At 37.8% G+C, this 22,879-nt stretch overlaps 1 protein-coding gene across 1 annotated transcript in view; it reads left to right on the forward strand.

The window, feature by feature from the left end:
- SERP2 (stress associated endoplasmic reticulum protein family member 2) overlaps window positions 1-22,879 on the forward strand; it is a 131,643-nt gene that overhangs the window by 49,135 nt on the left and 59,629 nt on the right. The window contains exon 2 of the mRNA XM_053704942.1: window positions 13,555-13,627. Coding sequence (XP_053560917.1) covers window positions 13,555-13,627 — 73 coding nt within the window. The remainder of the gene's footprint in view (window positions 1-13,554; window positions 13,628-22,879) is intronic.

Raw genomic sequence — 22,879 nt, forward strand, 5'->3', positions numbered from 1 at the left:
CTAAGGACTAGAGAGAGGATTGTTATTATGTCCTGATACGTAAAATCAGGAGGTGTACTATCTTTTTCACATGACTGTATATATCTATACATACATATACATATTTAGCCATGTGTATATATATATATATATATATATATATATATATATATATATATATATATATATATATATATATATATATATATATGTATATGTATGTATCACTAGGTTAAAGCCCTTTGCCTGCCTTTTTTTTTCCCAAATACCTGAGACCTCATATTTTTAATCCCTTATAACTTTTTTATGCAATATTTTATTTAATAATTGTATTAGACAGTGTTATTATGAGTGTAACTGTACTGTATAATGTATTCTTTATGTGTTTTGTGCAACTTTTTAGTCTAGCGTAACAGTTAACCAGAGCTCTGAAGTCACGCTAATCCGACGCATGTTAAATTGGATTGCGCTCAAGCGAATGCGTTTACTTTCAAATCTTAATATGTGCACTACTTTCGACGCTTAAAGGGACAGTCTAGTATAAATTAAACTTTCATTATTCAGATAGGACTTTTAATTTTAATCAACTTTCCAATTTATTTTTATCATCAAATTTGCTTTTTTCTCTTGGTATTCTTAGTTTAAACTAAACATAGGTAGGCACATATGCTAATTTCTAAGCTTTTGAGGGCTGCCTCTTATCACATGCTTTTTAAATCTCTTTTCAACACAAGGAGACAGAAAGTACACGTGGGCCATATAGATAACACTGTGTTCAGGCACAAGGGGTTATTTAAGATTTAGCACAAAACAATGCTAAATTTAAGACAATAGATAATAAACAAGTCACAGTCATGTGATCAGGGGGCTGGAAGAAGGTTCCTAGATACAAGGTAATCACAGAGGTAAAAAGTATATTAATATAACTGTGTTGGTTATGCAAAACTGGGGAATGGGTAATAAAGGGATTATCTATCTTTTAAAACAATAACAATTCAATGGTAGACTGTCCCTATAAAGAGCCTTGCCTCAATATGCCCCTTATCGTTCGTGCGCAACAGTAAGCACACCACTCGTAATCTAGCCCAAAGTGTAAACTCACCCCAACATATGAAGTAATTGCAACTAGAAACATGACTGCACCACCTTAGGCCTAGTTTCTATTGAATTGGTTAAGTTTGGAAACCTTTGCTAAAATAAAAATTCTCAATAGACTTTAATGGAACTAAATGTTTGTATCACCAGTTTCCGCTATTTACCACATCAATGAAAACTAGGTCTTATTCTGTAACTTTTAATTTAACAAAAGGTTCAGGGTATTTTTTTTGTGTGAAGAAGTACAGAGTTTATTTTATAAGTCCTTTAACAGACATATTAAACAAAGAATTTTTTATTTTTTTTTGACTAAGAACTTAAAAACTTAGTATAAAAGGGTTGTTTCAGGGCAATATCTGGAAGACCAATAAAGAGAGGCGCTTCCTTGTGTCTATAATAGTGGAGTGTTAGTGATCCCAAATACAAACTTCCCAATCACAGGGTACTCACAATCGTAGCAGCACCCACATGTGCTGTTGGGAGCAGACTGAGGACTCTCAGCGCCTCAGCTCGCTGTTCACCGGTAACTGGAACACTGCTAGTAAATATCTTTCACCAGGCTCAAGCAAAGAGGTCCAAACTCTCTCATGCAAGGATTCGTGGCAAACAGGTATGGGCAAGAAATTATGGTCTAGCGGAGTGATATAAAAGCACACAAAGTTTAATAAAATCAGGATACAAACAAATGAATAAAACAAAAAGCACTGTGTGCTACGTGTGCATATGTGCTATGTGTGCATATATGCTACGCGTTTCTCAGCCCTCCGGCTGTTTCATCAGTCATAGCAAGCTATCACTACTGTTAAAGGGACAGTCAAGTCCAAAATAAGCTTTCATGATTCAAATAGGGCATGTAATTTTAAACAACTTTCCAATTTACTTTTATCACCAATTTTGCTTTGTTCTCTTGGTATTCTTAGTTGAAAGCTTAACTAAGCTTAGACCTTGAAAGCCGCCTCTAATCTGAAAGTTTTTCACCACTAGAGGGTATTAGTTCATGTGTTTCATATAGATAATTCACTTTAAGATTGACTGCACGTTGATCTTCACACCTTAGGTGCTTTAGAGACGCATTTATAAAAGGGTTGTTTGCAGTTTACTTTCTCTAGTATTTTTAATAGTTTCTGTCTGTGTTGGCCATTTCTGCATGACCCAAAGTGAGATTTTTAATCTGTGAACGTTCCAACAGCATGTGAAGAGATATTTGATTATTGATAATTGCTTTTGCAATTTTATGTTTCATAATTATATCACACAGCAAAAGGTGTGCTCAGGCAAATGCTCTTTAATACATTTAAAACATTTCTGCTTAAATTAAAATACATAACTATTAAAATTAAAACTTTAAATATTTACTTTGCTGCAGCTTTAGCTTCCAGTGAGTCTAGAACCTTTGACATTTATTTTAGTAGCAAGGTGTTTTTTGTACACTATTTGGACTCTTAACAATTACTTTTTCCCTTTTTATGACATCATATTGAGAAGTAGGAAAGTCTTAATCCAAAAGATTTATGTATCCAGTATCTTTTTATTCACAACCAATGAACAAAAGCAATTTAATAAATTTTAATTCACAACTTAGTTCTTCTAAATATCAAACCTCCATACAGGTGGCCCTCGTTTTACAACGGTTCAATTTACACCGTTTCAGAATAACAACCTTTTTTTCCAGTTATGTGACTGCTATTGAAAAGCATTGAGAAGCAGTGCATTTATTAAAATAGCCAGTAGGTGGAGCTGTCCGCTTGTGTTGCAGCAAAGCCAAGCAAGCTGAAATTAATCAGTGTAACCAGACCTGAGCTATCGAGCAGATTTCAAAGGAACAAGATCTTCCTGACTATAACTCAGTCCAGATTGGAATGCATAGAAAGAACTGTTTGCAGAAAAATGCAAGTGAAGTTTGTGTTGTGTGATTATTTTATTAGGTTTATAATGCTGTTTAGCAAATGTTTTTGTTCATTTAACTTAGTTTAATTATATATTTTGTGTTGTGTGATTATGTTATTACTTTTATAATGCTGTTTAGCAAATGTTTTTGTTCATTTAACTTAGTTTAATTATATATTTTGTGTTGTGTGATTATTTTATTAGGTTTATAAGGCTGTTTAGCAAATGTTTTTGTTCATTTAACTTAGTTTAATTATATATTTTGTGTTGTGTGATTATTTTATTAGGTTTATAACGCTGTCTAGCATTTAAAGTCTTAATTTCAAAGCTTTAAAAATAATGTATTAGGTGTTACAATTTTGAGAGGGGCCTGGAATCTCCCTCACTTCCCATTGACTTACATTATAAACTGGGTTTCAACTTACAACGGTTTCGATTTACAACCATTCCTTCTGGAACCTAACCCCGGCGTAAACTGAGGGATACCTGTATTCCCTATTTTAATAAAAACTGTTTTGATTCATCTAACAAAATTCAAATTTTACTCACATTCAAATTTTAAAACTCACAATTGTGCTTATGTTAGTTTACAGCAGGGGCAGACTGATCAGCCGGGCAAATAGGACCTGGACCGAGGGCCCAGCATAAATGGGGGCCCACAAATGGTATATCCATGGATCCTGGTCTGCTGCTTAAGATGGGGTTGACAGCTGCCCTATCAGTAACTAAGCAGTTAAGTGTGGGTTAATTTTCAACATTAATACACAGCCAAAACATTCTCTATAACCTAAACACAATATATCTTCTTTTGAAATAACACAAATAAAACAATTAGCAAAAAAGGCATATTATGTAACTTAGGCGCTTGTAGGTAATGTAACGTCCATAACTGCCATCAGGTGTCGCAGGGACCCTGTCCCTTAGCCTCCATCGGAGGGTTTACAGGTATATTCACAGCAGGGATAGGCAAATTGTCCGTACACGAACACTGGTGTCCGTGACTAGACCTTGCAGTGTCAGCCACCGTTTTGCGGCAGGGAGGTAGGAGTAGGACAGATAACTGCTGGTCCTGACTCCTCCTTGACGCATGTAGCACAATGTTTTGCGGGGTTGGGGCCGTGCCGGCGTGACGCTGCTCAGTAGCAGGAAAGTGAGTGAGAGAGAGGGAAGTAGCAAGCTGCCTGCAGTACAGCCTGTGTCAACCACCCATGAGTCGTGATCAGTGTTCCCTCTAAGACCAGTTTTATGAGTGGCCCAGCAGTGAAAAAGTTAATTAGAGCAATTAGCAAACACTACACAATGCAGACTGCAAGGTGTAGTTACCTTATTAACTGTTTCAATGCTGGGCCACTCACAAAAGTGGCCCTAGAGGGAACATTGGTCGCGCCCCGTCCCGATACCTTGATCTCTGCGGCAGCGTGGTGCTGGTGTCTGTGAATAGAAAACCGCTGCCTGCTCTGACAAACCTTACCTAACCAAGGCCCAGATTACGAGTTTTGCGTTAGAGGCTATGCGGTGCTAACGAGCAGTTTTCTCTCACTGCTCACTTACATGCAACGCTAGTATTACGAGTTTTCAGAAACCTGGCGTTAAAAAACAAGAAGTGAGCATTGAGCAAAATTGTGCTCATTACCACACTCCAATACCAGCGCTGCTTAAGTCAGCAGTGAGCTGGTCGTACGTGCTCGTGCACGATTTCCCCATAGGAATCAACGGGGAGAGCCGGCTGAGAAAAAGTTTTACACCTGCAAAAAACTCACTAACGCAGCCCCATTGATTCCTCGGGGGAAACACATTTATGTTTAAACCTAACACCCTAACATGAACCCAGAGTCTAAACACCCCTAATCTTACACTTAATAACCCCTAATCTGCTGCCCCCGACATCGCCGACACCTACATTATATTTATTAACCACTAATCTGCCGCTCAGGACACCGCCTACATTATACTTATTAACCCCTAATCTGCCACTCCGGACAACGCCGCCACTTACATTATATGTATTAACCCCTAATCTGCTGCCCCCAACATCGCCGACAGCTACATACTATTTATTAACCCCTAATCTGCCACCCCCAATGTCGCCGCAACCTACCTACATTTATTAACCCCAAATCTGCTGCCCCCAACGTCGCAGCCACTATACTAAGTGTATTAACCCCTAAACCTAATACCTCCTAACTTAAATATAATTACAATAAATCTAAATAAATATTCCTATCATTAACTAAATTATTCCTATTTAAAACTAAATACTTACCTAAAATCATGAAGGAGAACTGGTAAATTATATCTAGAGATCCAGGATTACCGTTCAAAGAATATGATCTACCAAGAATGGGCTACAAAAGAGGGAGAACTTTAAAGGACATACTGATGAGATCCGATCACAGACCCAGCTACACGACAACCACATGGCTTGGCGTACCAAAACCTGGTTGTTTTAGGTATAGTGGCTGCACAACTCACAGTGGCTTAGTACAAAGTACTCATTTCATCCATCCGTGGCACAACAAGAGATATGCCATTAAAGGGAAAGTGAACCCAAAATTTTCATGATTCAGATAAAGCATGCAATTTTAAGCAACTTTCGAATTTACTCCTATTATCAATTTTTCTTTGTTCTCTTGCTATCTTTATTTGAATACCATGAATGTAAATGTTAGCAGCCAGCCCATTTTAGGATCAGCACCATGGATAGCGCTTGCTTATTGGAGACTGACATTTACTCACCAATAAGCAAGCATAACCCAGGTTCTCAACCAAAAAAGGGCCAGCTCCTATGCATCACATTCCTGCGTTTTAAATAAAGATAGCAAGAGAACGAAGAAAAATTGATAATAGGTTGAGGGCCCGTGTTTCTGGTGAGCCTGCAGGCCTTCCATTCCTTTTTTTGTCCTTGACCTCTCATGATGCTTCAGATTTATTTATAACAGCTTGGAAACTACTTCTTGAGTTTCCAATTTATTTGCTGATTTCCCTTTGAGAGCGGCCTTGCTGATGAAAAAGTATGATTTTATGTCTGTCAAATTCTGTGATCTTTCCAATGAATTAAACTCATACCACATGTGTATGCAATGCTCAAGAATGTTTGCACAAACCTGGTATAAAAGACCTTTTTCACAGCAGTCATTTTTTTTAATGAAATAGTAGGACAAATACAGGTATGACATTAATTAGGGTTCCAATACATTTAGGTTAGAAGAGCCAAGTCCCTGCTATTGTTCAAGTGTAAGGGTAGCCTATAGAAGCTGTTTTTTTCAGAATGTTTTCTGTTTTTTAATACTGCATACAAATATCCTGTATTTTCTGGTTGTATTCTAATAAAGTGGCTGAGAAATAATTATATATAATCATTATACCACTGCTAAAACAACAAATCTAATGGTGGCCTTAGACTTTTGCACAGTACTGTATGTTTTTAGCGTCTGAATGGTATTGCACTTTAACCTAGTCAATATTCAAATTCAGATAAGTGCAATGGGGCATGCATGTATGTACCAAATCTGCAAATATAATCATTAAGTAGCCACGTTTTGTATTGCAATATATAGCATTTATATTACCAGTACAAATGTTTCCACCACAGTGTATGTACTGTGGTACTTTCCTACTGTTTTGATTGAACAGGATACTTTTATGCACAACATTTTCCAATCCATGCACTTTTATCTATGCTTTGGGGTTTTGTTACTACTGACCTCACTAATATCATGTACTTGGGCTAATCTCGTTATTTTGAGTAGTATAGAATCTGTTTTTGGACAGACCGTGCAAATTACTTTTATCTCAGACACTAAATTGTGTGTTAAACTACATGCAGACATGGATTTATAAAAATACTTTAGTACTTCCATCAACAAGCTTTGCTAGTCTCAATACACAATATCTATGTCAAGCTTTTTGTTAATATACCTAGTTTAACAAATATAAAATATAGAGTTTGATTAGACCTGTGGATGTTGTTTTCCTCTTTACACTTATCTTTTATATGTGTGTTTAACTTATTTTTTATTAAATAGAAAGTATCTGATGCAAGGTTTTTCCTCAGCCCTCCTGTGCTTCAAGGACAAAGCAGAGTCTGCAAACCAGGAATCACAGACTAATTTTCAGATGCAGGTGTGATAAGGTGCTATACTCTTTATTTCACTTAGAATTCATGAGTCTACCTGGCAAATGTGGAAGGTAAGCCCTAATGCTCAGGCAGCTTTTACAGTGTTTTCCCAGGTTCCTGTTTTTCTTATGATTATCTCAGAGGTACTTTGTTTCCATTCTCTATAAAATTTATGCATCCTTTTTTGCTTTTCTTTCTTGGTTTTCAGTGCTCACATCAGCACTCACCTGGGCCGGAGCGCCATCTGGAGGTCTCAAGGGATGCAAGGAGTTTGGTTCCCTTTGGAGGTGAGGTTACCATTCAACATTCTGGAACTCCAAGCTTTTCTTAGAGCTCTTCAGACCATGGTCCCTTCTCAGCCAAGACCCATCTCCATTTATGATGAGACATCATTGAAGCGATTGCCTAAATAAACTGTCAAGGGAGGACTCGCATCTCCCTCATCATGCAGAAAGAGTCTCTCATCCTGTTATGACTAGAGAAGGAAAGCTGTTCCCTATCAACTTCATATTCAAGGAGTGAACAATTAGGAAGCAGACTACTTTAATCTGTTCAGGAGAATGGGAGAATGGGTTTTTCATCAAGACATATTTAACCAGCTAATTCTGTATTGGATCCTACCATGTATAGACCTAATGTTGTACAAGGTGATTCACAGCTTCAAGCATATTTTGCTAGATATAGAGACTCCAGTGCTCTATGCTAGATGCCCTAGTTTGTCCCTGACTATTTCATTTAGCATTCCTGTTTTACAAATTTGTTAACTTGGTATGCGGACCTAATTCACATGTCTTCTCTTCCTACATGGACCCTACCCCTAAGGAAGGATCTTCTGTCTCAAGGACCTCTGTTTCACCTGGATCTCAGTATGCTAAATTTGATGGTGTGAAGGTTTAACGCTTAGACCTCAAGATCAATAGTTTCTCTGACTCAGATGTCTATACTTTGTTTCATGCAAGTAAGCTGGTTAAGCAAATAATTTATCATAACATCTGGAAAGCTTACTTTCTTTGGTGTTCTTCTTGAGGTTTTTTTCTTGGAAATCCTTTGAAATTCCCACAATACTCAATTCCTTCAGGATGGACTAGATAAGGGCCTATCGGCTAGTTCGCTAAAGGGTTAAATATCTGCATTAACTATTTAGTTTCTCAAAAAAGTTGGCTACATTGCCATATGTTAAAACTTTTCAATGTCTAGTGAGAATTTGTCCTGTTTTTAGACCAATTTCTTTTCCTTGGAACTTGAATTTAGTTCTCTCTGTTCTGCAAGGTTCTGCTTTTAAACCTATGCTTATTGTAGACCTTAAATGGTTGTTCTGGGAGGTTTCTTTTCTTCTAGCCAGTTCTTCAGCTAGAAGAGTTTCTGAATTATCAGCTCTATCCTGTCATCCTCCATTTCTGACTTTTCACTAAGATAAGGTGGTCCTTTGGACCAAATATGATTTTCTTCTGAAATTGGTATCTTTCGAAAATATTAGTCAGGAAATAGATGTTCTTTCTTTGTGTCCAAAGCCTTCTAATCCAAGAAAGATTTATTCACAACCTAGATGTTGTCAGAGCTTTAAAGTTCTATATTCAGGCTACTAAAGACTTTAGACAAACTTCCAGTTTATTTGTCCACTACTCTGGTCCTAGGAAGGGTCAAAAAGCTAGGGTGGTGGCCCTGGCATCCAGGTTTAAGCAGATTATTGGAAGGCTTACTTGGTTGCGGTAAAACCGCCACCAAAAATCATAGCTGCTCATTCTACGAGATCAGTATATACTTCCTGGGCTTTCAAGGATGATGCCTTGTTAGAACAGATATGCAAGGTGGCAAATTGGTCTTCCCTTCACACTTTTTCCAGATTTTATCTTTTTGACATTTATGCTTCTTCTGTTGCAGCTTTTAGCAGGAAAGTCCTTCAGGCCACTTTTTTCCCACCCGTCCTTAACATCGACTCTTAGCTTGGGTATTGTACCCCATATGTTATGAAGCTGTGGACTCTCATTAGCTAAGAAGGAAAACAGAATTTATACTTACTGATAAATTTATTTCCCTCGGGCTGATGAGGGTCCATAGCCGCCACCCTATATTTGTATATGGGTGACTGTTCTCATTTACACCTTGTAAGCCTGCTTTCTGTCTTTCCTACCTTTTTTCTGTCTCTCTCCTCTGTTTGGCTATACTTAAAATGGAGTGGGAGAGGAAATGAGAGGGATTAAAGCTCTGTGAGGGTTTTTGACCTCCTCCTGATAGACTTTAATATATCCCACATGTTATGAAGCTATTAATTCTCATTAGCCTGAAGGAAATTTATCAGTATAAATGATTTTTCTTTTTTAAAGTGACAGTCCACAATTGTTTCTGATTCCCTTCCAGGGGCTTTAGTATTACATTGTGCCAACATTTGTGTGTTCCTCTTAGGGGGTTAACCCTTAGGGGGTTAGCCTCTTGTACTGTAATTCTAGGCTACTATCTAATTTTATATATTCGCCTATTTAACACCTTGCTATTTAAGGAGGTGTTGGTATGCCCTCTGCTCAGCTTTGTAACTATGTACTGCATCTAATGATAGACAGGATCATGCAGTGATCCATTGCAGCAGAGTATTCAGTGATTTGCTATCCACCAGGGTTATCCCCAGGACAGTTCTAGGGATCTGCCTCTTATCCTAAAACAGTATATGTTGTGATGGACAGTGAAACCCAACAATTATCTATACACAAAGTTAAGTGTTTTGTGTTCCAAGGGGGCGCTATTAGATTAAAATATAAATAAATGTATTAATGCACCAAGATTATTTACTTACGGTAATAGAAAATAATAAATACTGTTAGTATAATATCACCAATTAGTGCTTGGTGTTAGCACCTGTGTCAGTCTATAGTGGTCAAAACGTATCATTCTTTGATTGCTTGTGTATTCACTCCTAATACGATAGGTCCCTTAAGTAAGAAAATTCAAGAAAAATCCTTTTGTGGGGCCGCTCTTCTCCTTTGAAACTTGGTACACAATCGATCTTCCTGTGTAAGAAAAACACAAACTGGAGGGCGCCTCCTAGTGTGACTCAGTTTGGATACCACCCGTGATATGAACAAGCTTAGATATACTCACAATTGCAGCAGCACCAATGTGCTGAATGAGGCAGACTGTGATCTCTGAGTGTCCCAGCTCACTGATCCGGATTATGGGATGGTCTCACTTGGTTCCCTTTAAATCCAACAAAGAACTTGTGCTTGCAGTAAAAGTATTTATTAAAATTGTATAAAAACAATTATAGTAAAAAACGAAGGGGTTGTTCAATTCCCCTAGTTTAGTCGCTGCGCGTTTCTCAGCTGTAACCTGCTGTTTCCTCAGGCATCTGCTTCATTTGCTGCAATGTAAATGTGAAAGCTACAACTTCCAATAACTAGCAATTGTCAAGTTTCTAACTTCATGAACTTTTCTGGATTTTCTTTGCCCATCATTCTGTTTAAAGGAACATTAAACAGTAAATACAATTTATAAGCATAGTATTTGTGTTATTCTCCGCTTCCCACAAGTCAAGAGTGCAGCCATGTTGAAATCTAGCTTTCACTACAATACAGTGCTGATGTGTTTGCAGATGTGCAGCAATTCTCCTTCAGATACCTGCAATGTAACCTAGGTTCCAAAATGGCGGAGGAAGGTAAATGAAATGTATGTACTGTTTGGTGTTCCTTTACCCTCTCATAAATATTGGCCTTTTGTAAAACTGAGATTAAAGGAAGATGGAGATGTTTGCTTGGGAGAGTCTGTGAAGGAATGTGCTGAGCCTAAGTACATTTCTGCCTCTACAAGAGAGTGAGAGACTTCTATCCATTTTTGCTTTATGCCATCTCACTGAGGATAAAAGAGGTTTATATATATATATAAAATCAGAAATCATGTTTTCAGCAGCCTTTTATTCATCTTTTATTAAGTAAATGAGTGACACTGGAAACATACCCATACAATTCATAATTATCTATTTTTGATTAAAGGGACATAAAACTCAAAATATTTATTTCATGATTAAGATAGAGAATGCACTTTTAAACAACTTTCAAAATGACTTCTATTATCAAATGTTGTTGTACTCTTTCTATCCTTTGTTGAACACTATGGGGATAATCTCAGGAGACTGTATGTTTCTGCAGAACATTATGACAGCAGTTATCCATTTGTAGGAACACTAGATGCCAGCACTATTTCCTACCATGTAGTGCTCCAGGCATGTGCACATTAACTACCTAGGATATCTTGTAAAAAAGAAGCTTGAGAACAGAGCAAATTTGGTAATAGAAGTAAATGTGTTTTATTCTTAAGTGGTATGCTCTCTCTGAATCGCACAAAGAAAAATTTGGGATCTTATGTCCCTTCAAGCTTATTTAGTTGAAAAAATACCTAGAATAAATGATAAAGAAAGATTTAATTTTTTTGGTCAGCATTTTGCGCTATATTTTTCTGTCTAGAACGTGTATTCATCTGTAGACAATATGGTAATAGAAGACCAGTTTCATGTTAAAACTAATTTGCTCATGAAGAACTATGCTGTCAAATCCCAAGAGATAAACATGCTATTTATGTTACATATGGAAAGAACAGCTCCCTTGAAAGTATCTTCCATTTACTTTTACATTTAGTTTGAATAGTAATGATTGCTGTACCAGTAAAGGTAACATGAACCATTTTGCTTGTTCACTTGTTTATTTTAAGCACCATATTAAATTGTTTGTCAAAGTAAATGCACAATTATAACAACAACAAGGGTAAAACTTTGTTAAATGCCTCTGTAATACTTCTACAGAATTGATTTCAGTATTGCATGTCTATAAGGTTCACTTACTGTTAAGATTTCAGGCTTGTGAATGATTATCTAATCTCAAAATCTTAATCTGTATCAGCAGACATCCTTAGGGATGTATTGCTCTAGCTTTCTCTTGCATTTTAGGGAATAAAAAGGTTTAGGCAGCTGTTCTTTTACGTACTCCGAAGGGCATATTTTGGTCCAGGTTAACTACATCTGTCTCTAGGGAAGAAAATCTAGGGGAGCATCAAATTTTAAGTGGTAGTTCTAAAATATAATGACTTTTTTTCTCTTAGGATTTCCACATTTTTACATTTTTTATTATAAATAAATGCTGAAGGGGAAGCTTGACTGCTCCAAAAATTTGTCACATTGCCCAGTACCTAGGTCAGCACAAACCCTAGCTACAAAACTAATATAGTGATGCTCTTTTTTCCTGATATTGACCCCCTACTTTTTGCTGAGCCAAATGTGAGGAACAGTGGTTCCTAAACCTCTAGTTCTGGCTCTTAACTTTCTGGATCCTGAATTCATCCTTATATAAAATGAGTCACTGACTCCTAAAAATGTATTGGTTGTTTAATTCAAAGTATTCCTGAAAAAATCCTGAAATAAGAGATTTCTAATGAAAGCGCTGGTTAAATACAAGGGGTTTAACATTCTTGTCTTACCCCTGAAACAAGACTTTATCCTTTCTTTTAAAATTTTTAATCTATGCCAGGTGAGACCACCTTTAATGCTACAGCCTCTTCATGGTTTTGTACTGAGCAAAACAGTATATATTCCTGTTTATTTATACTACTTTTGTCACCTTGTAGTTTTCTTTATATTTAGCTATAACATTGTGTTCTGTATATTTTTGTTTTTTTAGTCTAAATTTATATAATAATTTATTTTGCCATTTTTATTGTCTGTATTTTTTATTTTCCATGTTCATTTCTCTTTACTCTTCACCTTAAATTGTTTTTTTCTGCTCAATATGCATTTATTTTTAGAATATTTTCCCGAAGGAATAAAAATACACTGTAATGATTTTGTTGTTAGTTATAGGTTCTATTGTACTGCTGTTTTTTCATGCTATAATCATAGGCCTTAACAAATAAAAAATATATTTTTTAAATCCCTGACAATGTGCATGACTGTTTTTATTTCATTTATATGTTTTTACTTTCTTTGTTGTTCTCTTACTGTATGGCAGTGGTGCTTTATATTTTGTTTGAGTATATATATTTAACTTACCACATTATTTCTTCTGAATATTAAACCTGAAATTATAAAAATAATAATATTAATATTAAATAAATTAATAAAATTTCCATGTTGACAATGTGGCTTTTTTTTAAAGTCCAATGTGTCATAGTAAGGGCATTAATAGATTAATTTAATGGTAATAACAGGTGTGGCTAAAACAAAGTCTTAAATCTGAGTATCAAAAGAAGTGCATATAAAATAATTAGGTTAATATACAAAGATATTTAAAATAGGGCTTTTAAACATTGTGCTTTTTATGTTAAAATAATGTTTCATTGCGTCATCACGCACGTCTCAAATCTCAGTTGAAACTCATATTTATTTCACAATTTTTTTCTACCATTCTTTTTTTATTTTTCCTTATTTAATATTTGCTTTATTTTTTTCACATAAGATTACAAACTGGTTAACAACATAAATTCTTTTTTCCACATTTTAGAGGCCACAAGAAGAAAAATATCCTGTAGGACCTTGGCTTCTGGCACTGTTTGTTTTTGTTGTCTGTGGATCAGGTATGAATCAAAACAAGAATAGATTAAGGAACAATACATCTGAAGTAGATTTTTTTATTTGTTCTAGCCATAGAATTATTTAAATCTTGCAGGTGTTTTTTTTTCATCTTTAAGGATATGCTAACATATATATTAGGGAATAATTAGGTTAATAATGCACATACACTTTATGGAATCTTATTTGTGTGAGTTGGAACCCACATGTAGTGTGCGTGTGTGTATAATTCATATATATACATATATGCATAAATAGACATATAAAATGATATTCTGTTTATATTTTTTGCTACAAAATAGTAATGAACACTACAGGAAAGCTGCTAGATTGGTAATCTAAAGTTCGGTGTTATATATCTAAAGTTGACATCAAATCACCAGTCTTCCAATTTAGTTTTTACCTAAAAAGTTACATTATGCAAAATTGAAACCTAAAAACAGTACCGGATAATAAAAATGGACGATTTGCAGCTGGTTATGAAGGCAAATTAATATATTTAAAGAAGCACTATATGTATGTCATTTTTTGTTTAGAATGTATTTCAGTCTTTTTTGTAATAAATATATTCAGAAGAATATCCGCTTGATCTTTTCAGACTTGTGGAGACAAGAAGAGCTGTAGGTATTGTATCTATCAGCTAGATACTGTTGACTTTTGTGAACATTTATGTTGCAGCTCCCTGTTTTCATCCTGCTTCAGTCCTTGACACCAGACTATCTACTCAGAGCAGAGGCCTTTATAGTATCACAACCACGCTAACGTATTCCCCCATAGAAGTAATGGAGCAATAAAAGTGAAAAATCAGACAATGTTATTAAGATTGTAACTGTACCAAAGCTCTGAAGACACAATAACCCGACAAGTGTAAATTGCGTTTACTCTCACGGGTTCGCATTTACTTTCAACTTGTAATACAAACAGCCACGAAAAACCGGATATTGCTTGCACGAAATAGTTAGCGTGCCACTCATAATCCAGCCCTTAGTGTTCCCTGGAAAAATAGCTGGTGAAAATGAATTCTGCAGATGTCTACTCTGAAAAGGGTAAGACAACTGTATCCCTAAGCACTTTGGGGGGGAAAAAATACTGATTTGGAAAATTTGAGAGGAAAAATCCAGTTACAAAAAAAAAAAGGCTATTCTCTCTAAAGCAAAGGAGGAGGAGAAACCAATTCACTTTAAGATTCTTAAAGTAGCTTATTAATTCCACCTAGAATTTTACAAGAGCCCCCAGTATACCCCTTACCTTTCTTTTTGAGTCAATTCACACGTGACTAAGCAAGAACCTATGGAGAAGGTAATTCAGAGGACAGACCAGACAAATCAAAATATAAATTGTGCGAAGAGAATCATATGCAGTCCTAGAGGGTCCATTCAGAAGCTAAAAAACATTAGGAAAAAGTGGAATAAAAGAAATACCTTTGGTTAGGTCTGACAAAATACCCTGTTAAGACCTCATTACCAAATATGAAATTGGTAGAAGTTTGGGAAGGAATGTGTTTAAGGACGGTCAAGGAGGAGCCATGTAGAGGCTTCATAATGGCAGAGCAAATCCAACTTCTGATCCTTATTCTTAAAAGATGAAATAAAACAAAAGTAATTAGATTTCCTGATATTTTAGAAACCTTCTACATCGAAGTTCTTCAAACTTTTTTTTCCTCTAAGACTCAGTGCTGCCATAAAACCACATACCTTTGCAACCCTATTTGTATTCTTGGTCTGAACATTTCTGAAATAATATACAAAAAGATACCTGCAATTTTGTAGTCAAACTTGAAAGTGTTGTAAAAGGTAATAACATACACTTTCATACACCCAAACCACACACTCTCATACAAACAGCACACACTAATACAGCACAAACACACACCACACACTCTCATACAACACACGCCACACACACTCACACAACACACACACTCTCATATAAACAGCACACACTAATACAGCACAAACACACACCACACACTCTCATACAACACACGCCACACACACTCACACAACACACACACTCTCATACATAACACACCACATACATTCTCATATAACACACACACACACCATACACACTCTCATACAACACACATCACACATACTCTAATATAACACATACACAAGTCGTGACTCAGTAAACATGGTGTTGCTACGCAGTAATGGGTCCGGACCCGTGGTTTGAAGAACCCTGTTCTAAATAATATGTGTATTCTGACAGCCTCCAGATTTTTATTGGATTCAGAAAGAACAAAGGAACCACACTTTTAGAATTAATATTTTGATAATACGCTCCTTTTGTAGCACATAAAAAGTCCTGAATTTGCTTTCTCTTCATTAAAAAACAGTTAAGTAGTAGCAGAAACCTGAATTTCACAAAACGTATGTATAAACCCATATCCATTCTATTCTGGAGGGGGTAAACAAGGCCCAAACCATGTAGTAAGGATAAGCCATTACACGTTTATGATCTTTTAGTATAGTTTAAAAAAAGACTTTGCCTTTGAGAATCAAGAAATCAGTAATGAAGCAATCATTAGACCAATAAATCTGACCTGCCACTCTTCCAGGACAACTGGATCTAGGAAATAGGATATTTCTCTTGTTAAGTGTATCCAGTCCACGGATCATCCATTACTTATGGGATATTAACTCCTCCCCAACAGGAAGTGCAAGAGGATTCACCCAGCAGAGCTGCTATATAGCTCCTCCCCTAACTCCCATTACCAGTCATTCTCTTGCACCCAATGAATAGATAGGATGTGTGAGAGGACTGTGGTGATTATACTTAGTTTCATACCTTCAATCAAAAGTTTGTTATTTTATAATAGCACCGGAGTGTGTTATTCCTTCTCTGGTAGAATTTGAAGAAGAATCTACCTGAGTTTTTCTATGATTTTAGCCGGAGTAGTTAAGATCATATTGCTGTTTCTCGGCCATCTGAGGAGAGGTAAACTTCAGATCAGGGGACAGTGGGCAGATTAATCTGCAAAGAGGTATGTAGCAGCTTATTATTTTCTGACAATGGAATTGATGAGAAAATTCTGCCATACCGATATAATGTAAACTCAGCCTTAAATGCAGTAGCAGCAACTGGTATCAGGCTGTCATGTATGTATATTTTACACTTCAGTATTCTGGGGAATGGCACTTCACTGGAATTATACTGTATGCATAAAACTTTAGCCTAATTTGCAGGGACTAGCAACAGGCTTTTTAATAACACTCAATTTATTAATGTTAAACGTTTTTTGCTGGCATGTAAAATCGTTTAATTTTCTGAGGTACTGGGTGAAAAAATGTTTTGGGCACTATTTTTTTCCACTTGGCAGTCGTTTTATTTAATTTATGACAGTTTACTGATCTCTCTCACTGTTAGCTATCAGGGTTAGTTATCCTTTGCTAATGGGAGCAATCCTTTGCTAAAATTGTGTTTTTTACAAAGATTTGATGCTATAACTTTTCAGTTTATTAATTTTCAACTGTCATAACTTTTTTCTGTGCTTCTTATAGGCACAGTACGTTTTCATATTATAGTAAATTACTTGAAAAGTATTTCCAAGTTGCTAGTTTATTTGCTAGTGTGTTAAACATGTCTGATTCAGAGGAAGATATCTGTGCTATATGTGCTAAAGCCAAAGTGGAGCCCAATAGAAATTTATGTACTAACTGTATTGATGCTACTTTAAATAAAAGTCAATCTGTACAAATTGAACATATTTCACCAAACAACGAGGGGAGAGTTATGCCGACTAACTCGCCTCACGTGTCAGTACCTGCATCTCCCGCTCGGGAGGTGCGTGATATTGTAGCGCCGAGTACATCTGGGCGGCCATTACAAATCACATTACAGGATATGGCTACTGTTATGACTGAAGTTTTGGCTAAATTACCAGAACTAAGAGGTAAGCGTGATCACTCTGGGGTGAGAACAGAGTGCGCTGATAATATTAGGGCCATGTCAGACACTGCGTCACAATTTGCAGAACATGAGGACGGAGAGCTTCATTCTGCGGGTGACGGTTCTGATCCAAACAAACTGGATTCAGATATTTCAAATTTTAAATTTAAGCTGGAAAACCTCTGTGTATTACTAGGGGAGGTGTTAGCGGCTCTGAATGATTGTAACACAGTTGCAATACCAGAGAAAATGTGTAGGTTGGATAAATATTTTGCGGTACCGGCGAGTACTGACGTTTTTCCTATACCTAAGAGACTTACTGAAATTGTTACTAAGGAGTGGGATAGACCCGGTGTGCCGTTCTCACCCCCTCCGATATTTAGAAAGATGTTTCCAATAGACGCCACCACACGGGACTTATGGCAAACGGTCCCTAAGGTGGAGGGAGCAGTTTCTACTTTAGCTAAGCGTACCACTATCCCGGTGGAGGATAGCTGTGCCTTTTCAGATCCAATGGATAAAAAGTTAGAGGGTTACCTTAAGAAAATGTTTGTTCAACAAGGTTTTATATTGCAACCTCTTGCATGCATTGCGCCTGTCACGGCTGCAGCAGCATTTTGGTTTGAGTCTCTGGAAGAGACACTTGAATCAGCTCCATTAGATGAGATTACACACAAGCTTAAAGCCCTTAAGTTAGCTAACTCATTTATTTCAGATGCCGTAGTACATTTAACTAAACTTACGGCTAAGAATTCCGGATTCGCCATTCAGGCACGCAGAGCACTGTGGCTAAAATCCTGGTCAGCTGACGTTACTTCTAAATCTAAATTGCTTAATATACCTTTCAAAGGGCAGACCTTATTCGGGCCCGGGTTGAAAGAAATTATCGCTGACATTACAGGAGGTAAAGGCCATGCCCTGCCTCAAGACAGAGCCAAACCTAAGGCTAGACAGTCTAATTTTCGTTCCTTTCGTAATTTCAAAGCAGGAGCAGCATCAACTTCCTCTGCACCAAAACAGGAAGGAGCTGTTGCTCGCTACAGACAAGGCTGGAGACCTAACCAGTCCTGAAACAAGGGCAAGCAGGCCAGGAAACCTGCTGCTGCCCCTAAGACAGCATGAATCGAGGGCCCCCGATCCGGGAACGGATCTAGTGGGGGCAGACTTTCTCTCTTCGCCCAGGCTTGGGCAAGAGATGTCCAGGATCCCTGGGCGTTAGAGATCATATCTCAGGGATACCTTCTAGACTTCAAATTCTCTCCCCCAAGAGGGAGATTTCATCTGTCAAGGTTGTCAACAAACCAAATAAAGAAAGAGGCGTTTCTACGCTGCGTACAAGATCTTTTATTAATGGGAGTGATCCATCCGGTTCCGCGGTCGGAACAAGGACAAGGGTTTTACTCAAATCTGTTTGTGGTTCCCAAAAAAGAGGGAACTTTCAGGCCAATCTTGGATTTAAAGATCCTAAACAAATTCCTAAGAGTTCCATCGTTCAAAATGGAAACTATTCGGACAATTTTACCCATGATCCAAAAGGGTCAGTACATGACCACAGTGGATTTAAAGGATGCTTACCTTCACATACCGATTCACAAAGATCTTTACCGGTATCTAAGGTTTGCCTTTCTAGACAGGCATTACCAGTTTGTAGCTCTTCCATTCGGATTGGCTACGGCTCCGAGAATCTTCACAAAGGTTCTGGGTGCTCTTCTGGCGGTACTAAGACCGCAAGGAATTGCGGTAGCTCCGTACCTAGACGACATTCTGATACAAGCTTCAAGCTTTCAAACTGCCAAGTCTCATACAGAGTTAGTACTGGCATTTCTAAGGTCGCATGGATGGAAGGTGAACGAAAATAAGAGTTCTCTCTTTCCACTCACAAGAGTTCCCTTCTTGGGGACTCTTATAGATTCTGTAGAAATGAAGATTTACCTGACAGAAGACAGGTTAACAAAGCTTCAAAATGCATGCCGTGTCCTTCATTCCATTCAACACCCGTCAGTAGCTCAATGCATGGAGGTGATCGGCTTAATGGTAGCAGCAATGGACATAGTACCCTTTGCACGCCTACATCTCAGACCGCTGCAATTGTGCATGCTAAGTCAGTGGAATGGGGATTACTCAGACTTGTCCCCTACTCTGAATCTGGATCAAGAGACCAGAAATTCTCTTCTATGGTGGCTTTCTCGGCCACATCTGTCCAGGGGGATGCCATTCAGCAGGCCGGACTGGACAATTGTAACAACAGACGCCAGCCTACTAGGTTGGGGCGCTGTCTGGAAATCTCTGAAGGCTCAGGGACAATGGAATCAGGAGGAGAGTCTCCTACCAATAAACATTCTGGAATTGAGAGCAGTTCTCAATGCCCTTCTGGCTTGGCCCCAGTTAACAACTCGGGGGTTCATCAGGTTTCAGTCGGACAACATCACGACTGTAGCTTACATCAACCATCAGGGAGGGACAAGAAGCTCCCTAGCAATGATGGAAGTATCAAAGATAATTCGCTGGGCAGAGTCTCACTCTTGCCACCTGTCAGCAATCCACATCCCGGGAGTGGAGAACTGGGAGGCGGATTTCTTAAGTCGTCAGACTTTTCATCCGGGGGAGTGGGAACTTCATCCGGAGGTCTTTGCCCAAATACTTCGACGTTGGGGCAAACCAGAGATAGATCTCATGGCGTCTCGACAGAACGCCAAGCTTCCTCGTTACGGGTCCAGATCCAGGGATCCGGGAGCGGTTCTGATAGATGCTTTGACAGCACCTTGGACCTTCGGGATGGCTTATGTGTTTCCACCCTTCCCGATGCTTCCTCGATTGATTGCCAGAATCAAACAGGAGAGAGCATCAGTGATTCTAATAGCGCCTGCATGGCCACTCAGGACTTGGTATGCAGATCTAGTGGACATGTCATCCTGTCCACCTTGGTCGCTACCTCTGAAACAGGACCTTCTGATCCAGGGTCCCTTCAAACATCAAAATCTAATTTCTCTGAAGCTGACTGCTTGGAAATTGAACGCTTGATTTTATCAAAACGTGGTTTTTCTGAGTCAGTTATTGATACCTTAATACAGGCTAGGAAGCCTGTTACCAGAAAGATTTACCATAAGATATGGCGCAAATACTTATATTGGTGCGAATCCAAGAGTTACTCATGGAGTAAGGTTAGGATTCCGAGGATATTGTCTTTTCTACAAGAAGGTTTAGAAAAGGGTTTATCCGCTAGTTCCTTAAAGGGACAGATTTCAGCTCTGTCCATTCTTTTACACAAACGTCTGTCAGAAGTTCCGGACGTTCAAGCTTTTTGTCAGGCTTTAGCTAGGATCAAGCCTGTGTTTAAAACTGTTGCTCCACCATGGAGTTTGAACTTAGTTCTTAATGTTTTACAGGGGGTTCCGTTTGAACCCCTTCATTCCATTGATATCAAGTTGTTATCTTGGAAAGTTCTGTTTTTAATGGCGATTTCCTCGGCTCGAAGAGTCTGAGTTATCTGCCTTACATTGTGATTCTCCTTATCTGATTTTTCATTCAGACAAGGTAGTTCTGCGTACTAAACCTGGGTTCCTACCTAAGGTGGTCACTAACAGGAATATCAATCAAGAGATTGTGGTTCCATCTTTGTGTCCTAATCCTTCTTCGAAAAAGGAACGTCTGCTACACAATCTAGATGTAGTCCGTGCCCTGAAATTTTATCTACAGGCAACTAAGGATTTTCGACAAACGTCTTCCCTGTTTGTCGTTTATTCTGGTCAGAGGAGAGGTCAAAAAGCTTCGGCTACCTCTCTCTCCTTTTGGCTTCGTAGCATAATACGGTTAGCCTATGAGACTTCTGGACAGCAGCCTCCTGAAAGAATTACAGCACATTCTACTAGAGCTGTGGCTTCCACTTGGGCCTTTAAGAATGAGGCTTCTGTTGAACAGACTTGCAAGGCTGCAACTTGGTCTTCTCTTCATACTTTTTCCAAATTTTACAAATTTGACACTTTTGCTTCTTCGGAGGCTGTTTTTGGGAGAAAGATTCTTCGGGCAGTGGTTCCTTCCGTATAAAGAGCCTGCCTGTCCCTCCCGTCATCCGTGTACTTTAGCTTTGGTATTGGTATCCCATAAGTAATGGATGATCCGTGGACTGGATACACTTAACAAGAGAAAACATAATTTATGCTTACCTGATAAATTTATTTCTCTTGTAGTGTATCCAGTCCACGGCCCGCCCTGTCACTTTAAGGCAGGTAATTTTTCCATTAAACTACAGTCACCACTGCACCCTATAGTTTTCCTTTCTCTGCATGTTTTCGGTCGAATGACTGGTAATGGCAGTTAGGGGAGGAGCTATATAGCAGCTCTGCTGGGTGAATCCTCTTGCACTTCCTGTTGGGGAGGAGTTAATATCCCATAAGTAATGGATGATCCGTGGACTGGATACACTACAAGAGAAATAAATTTATCAGGTAAGCATAAATTATGTTTTTGGGCCAGGCAAGAATACATTAGAATTTCTTTCTTCTTACCCTAGATATTTACAGAAGCAAATTAATTAGATGATCTCCCTAAGAACTGCCACTGTATATACTAGAAAGGCATGAGCATTTTGCTTCTGACCTAATAACTGACTACCGTCCATGCATTGTGGCCTGGTATACAAGTTGTGCTGTATGGTACAATATGGTCTTTGCGTGCAGAATAGTCACCCACTTGATATCGGTATGGCTTTTTCGCGATTGTTATGGCCTTTACCGCAAACGATCCATTCCCCATTCAAAGACCTGTAGTTATGTGTTTTGCAAAACAAAAAAGTTTCACAAAATACATCAAAAATATGTTACAGAGTACACTAACACCCTTAAACTACACTATTAACCTCTAAACCCATCTCCCCGCTTCACAACTAATAAACCTATTAACCCCTAAACTACCACCCCTGCATTGCAACTAATAAATAAAACTATTGACCCCTAAACCGCCATCTCACGCATCGCAACTAATAAATAAACCTATTAACTCCTAAACCGCCATCCCCCTGCATCACAACTACCTAAATTAAACTATTAACCCCTAAACCGCCACCCCCCCCCCACATCACCAACACTAAATAAATCTAATAATCTCTAAACCCCCATCCCCCACAGCGCAAATACCTAAATTAAACTATTAAACCCTAAACCTAACACCCCCTAACTTTAACAAAATTAAAATACACCTAAATTAAAGTTAAAATATACTAACTACCTTAAAATAAATAAAAACTTACCTGTGAAAAACCATTAAAACCTAAGCTTAAACTAAAAAAAAACTAACATTACTTGTTTAAAAAAAAAAAAATAATACAAAAAATAAAAAAGCTACATTACCAAAAAATAAAAAAAAAC

Source organism: Bombina bombina, chromosome 3, assembly GCF_027579735.1.
Source record: "Bombina bombina isolate aBomBom1 chromosome 3, aBomBom1.pri, whole genome shotgun sequence".
In the NCBI taxonomy this organism is placed as follows: domain Eukaryota; kingdom Metazoa; phylum Chordata; class Amphibia; order Anura; family Bombinatoridae; genus Bombina; species Bombina bombina.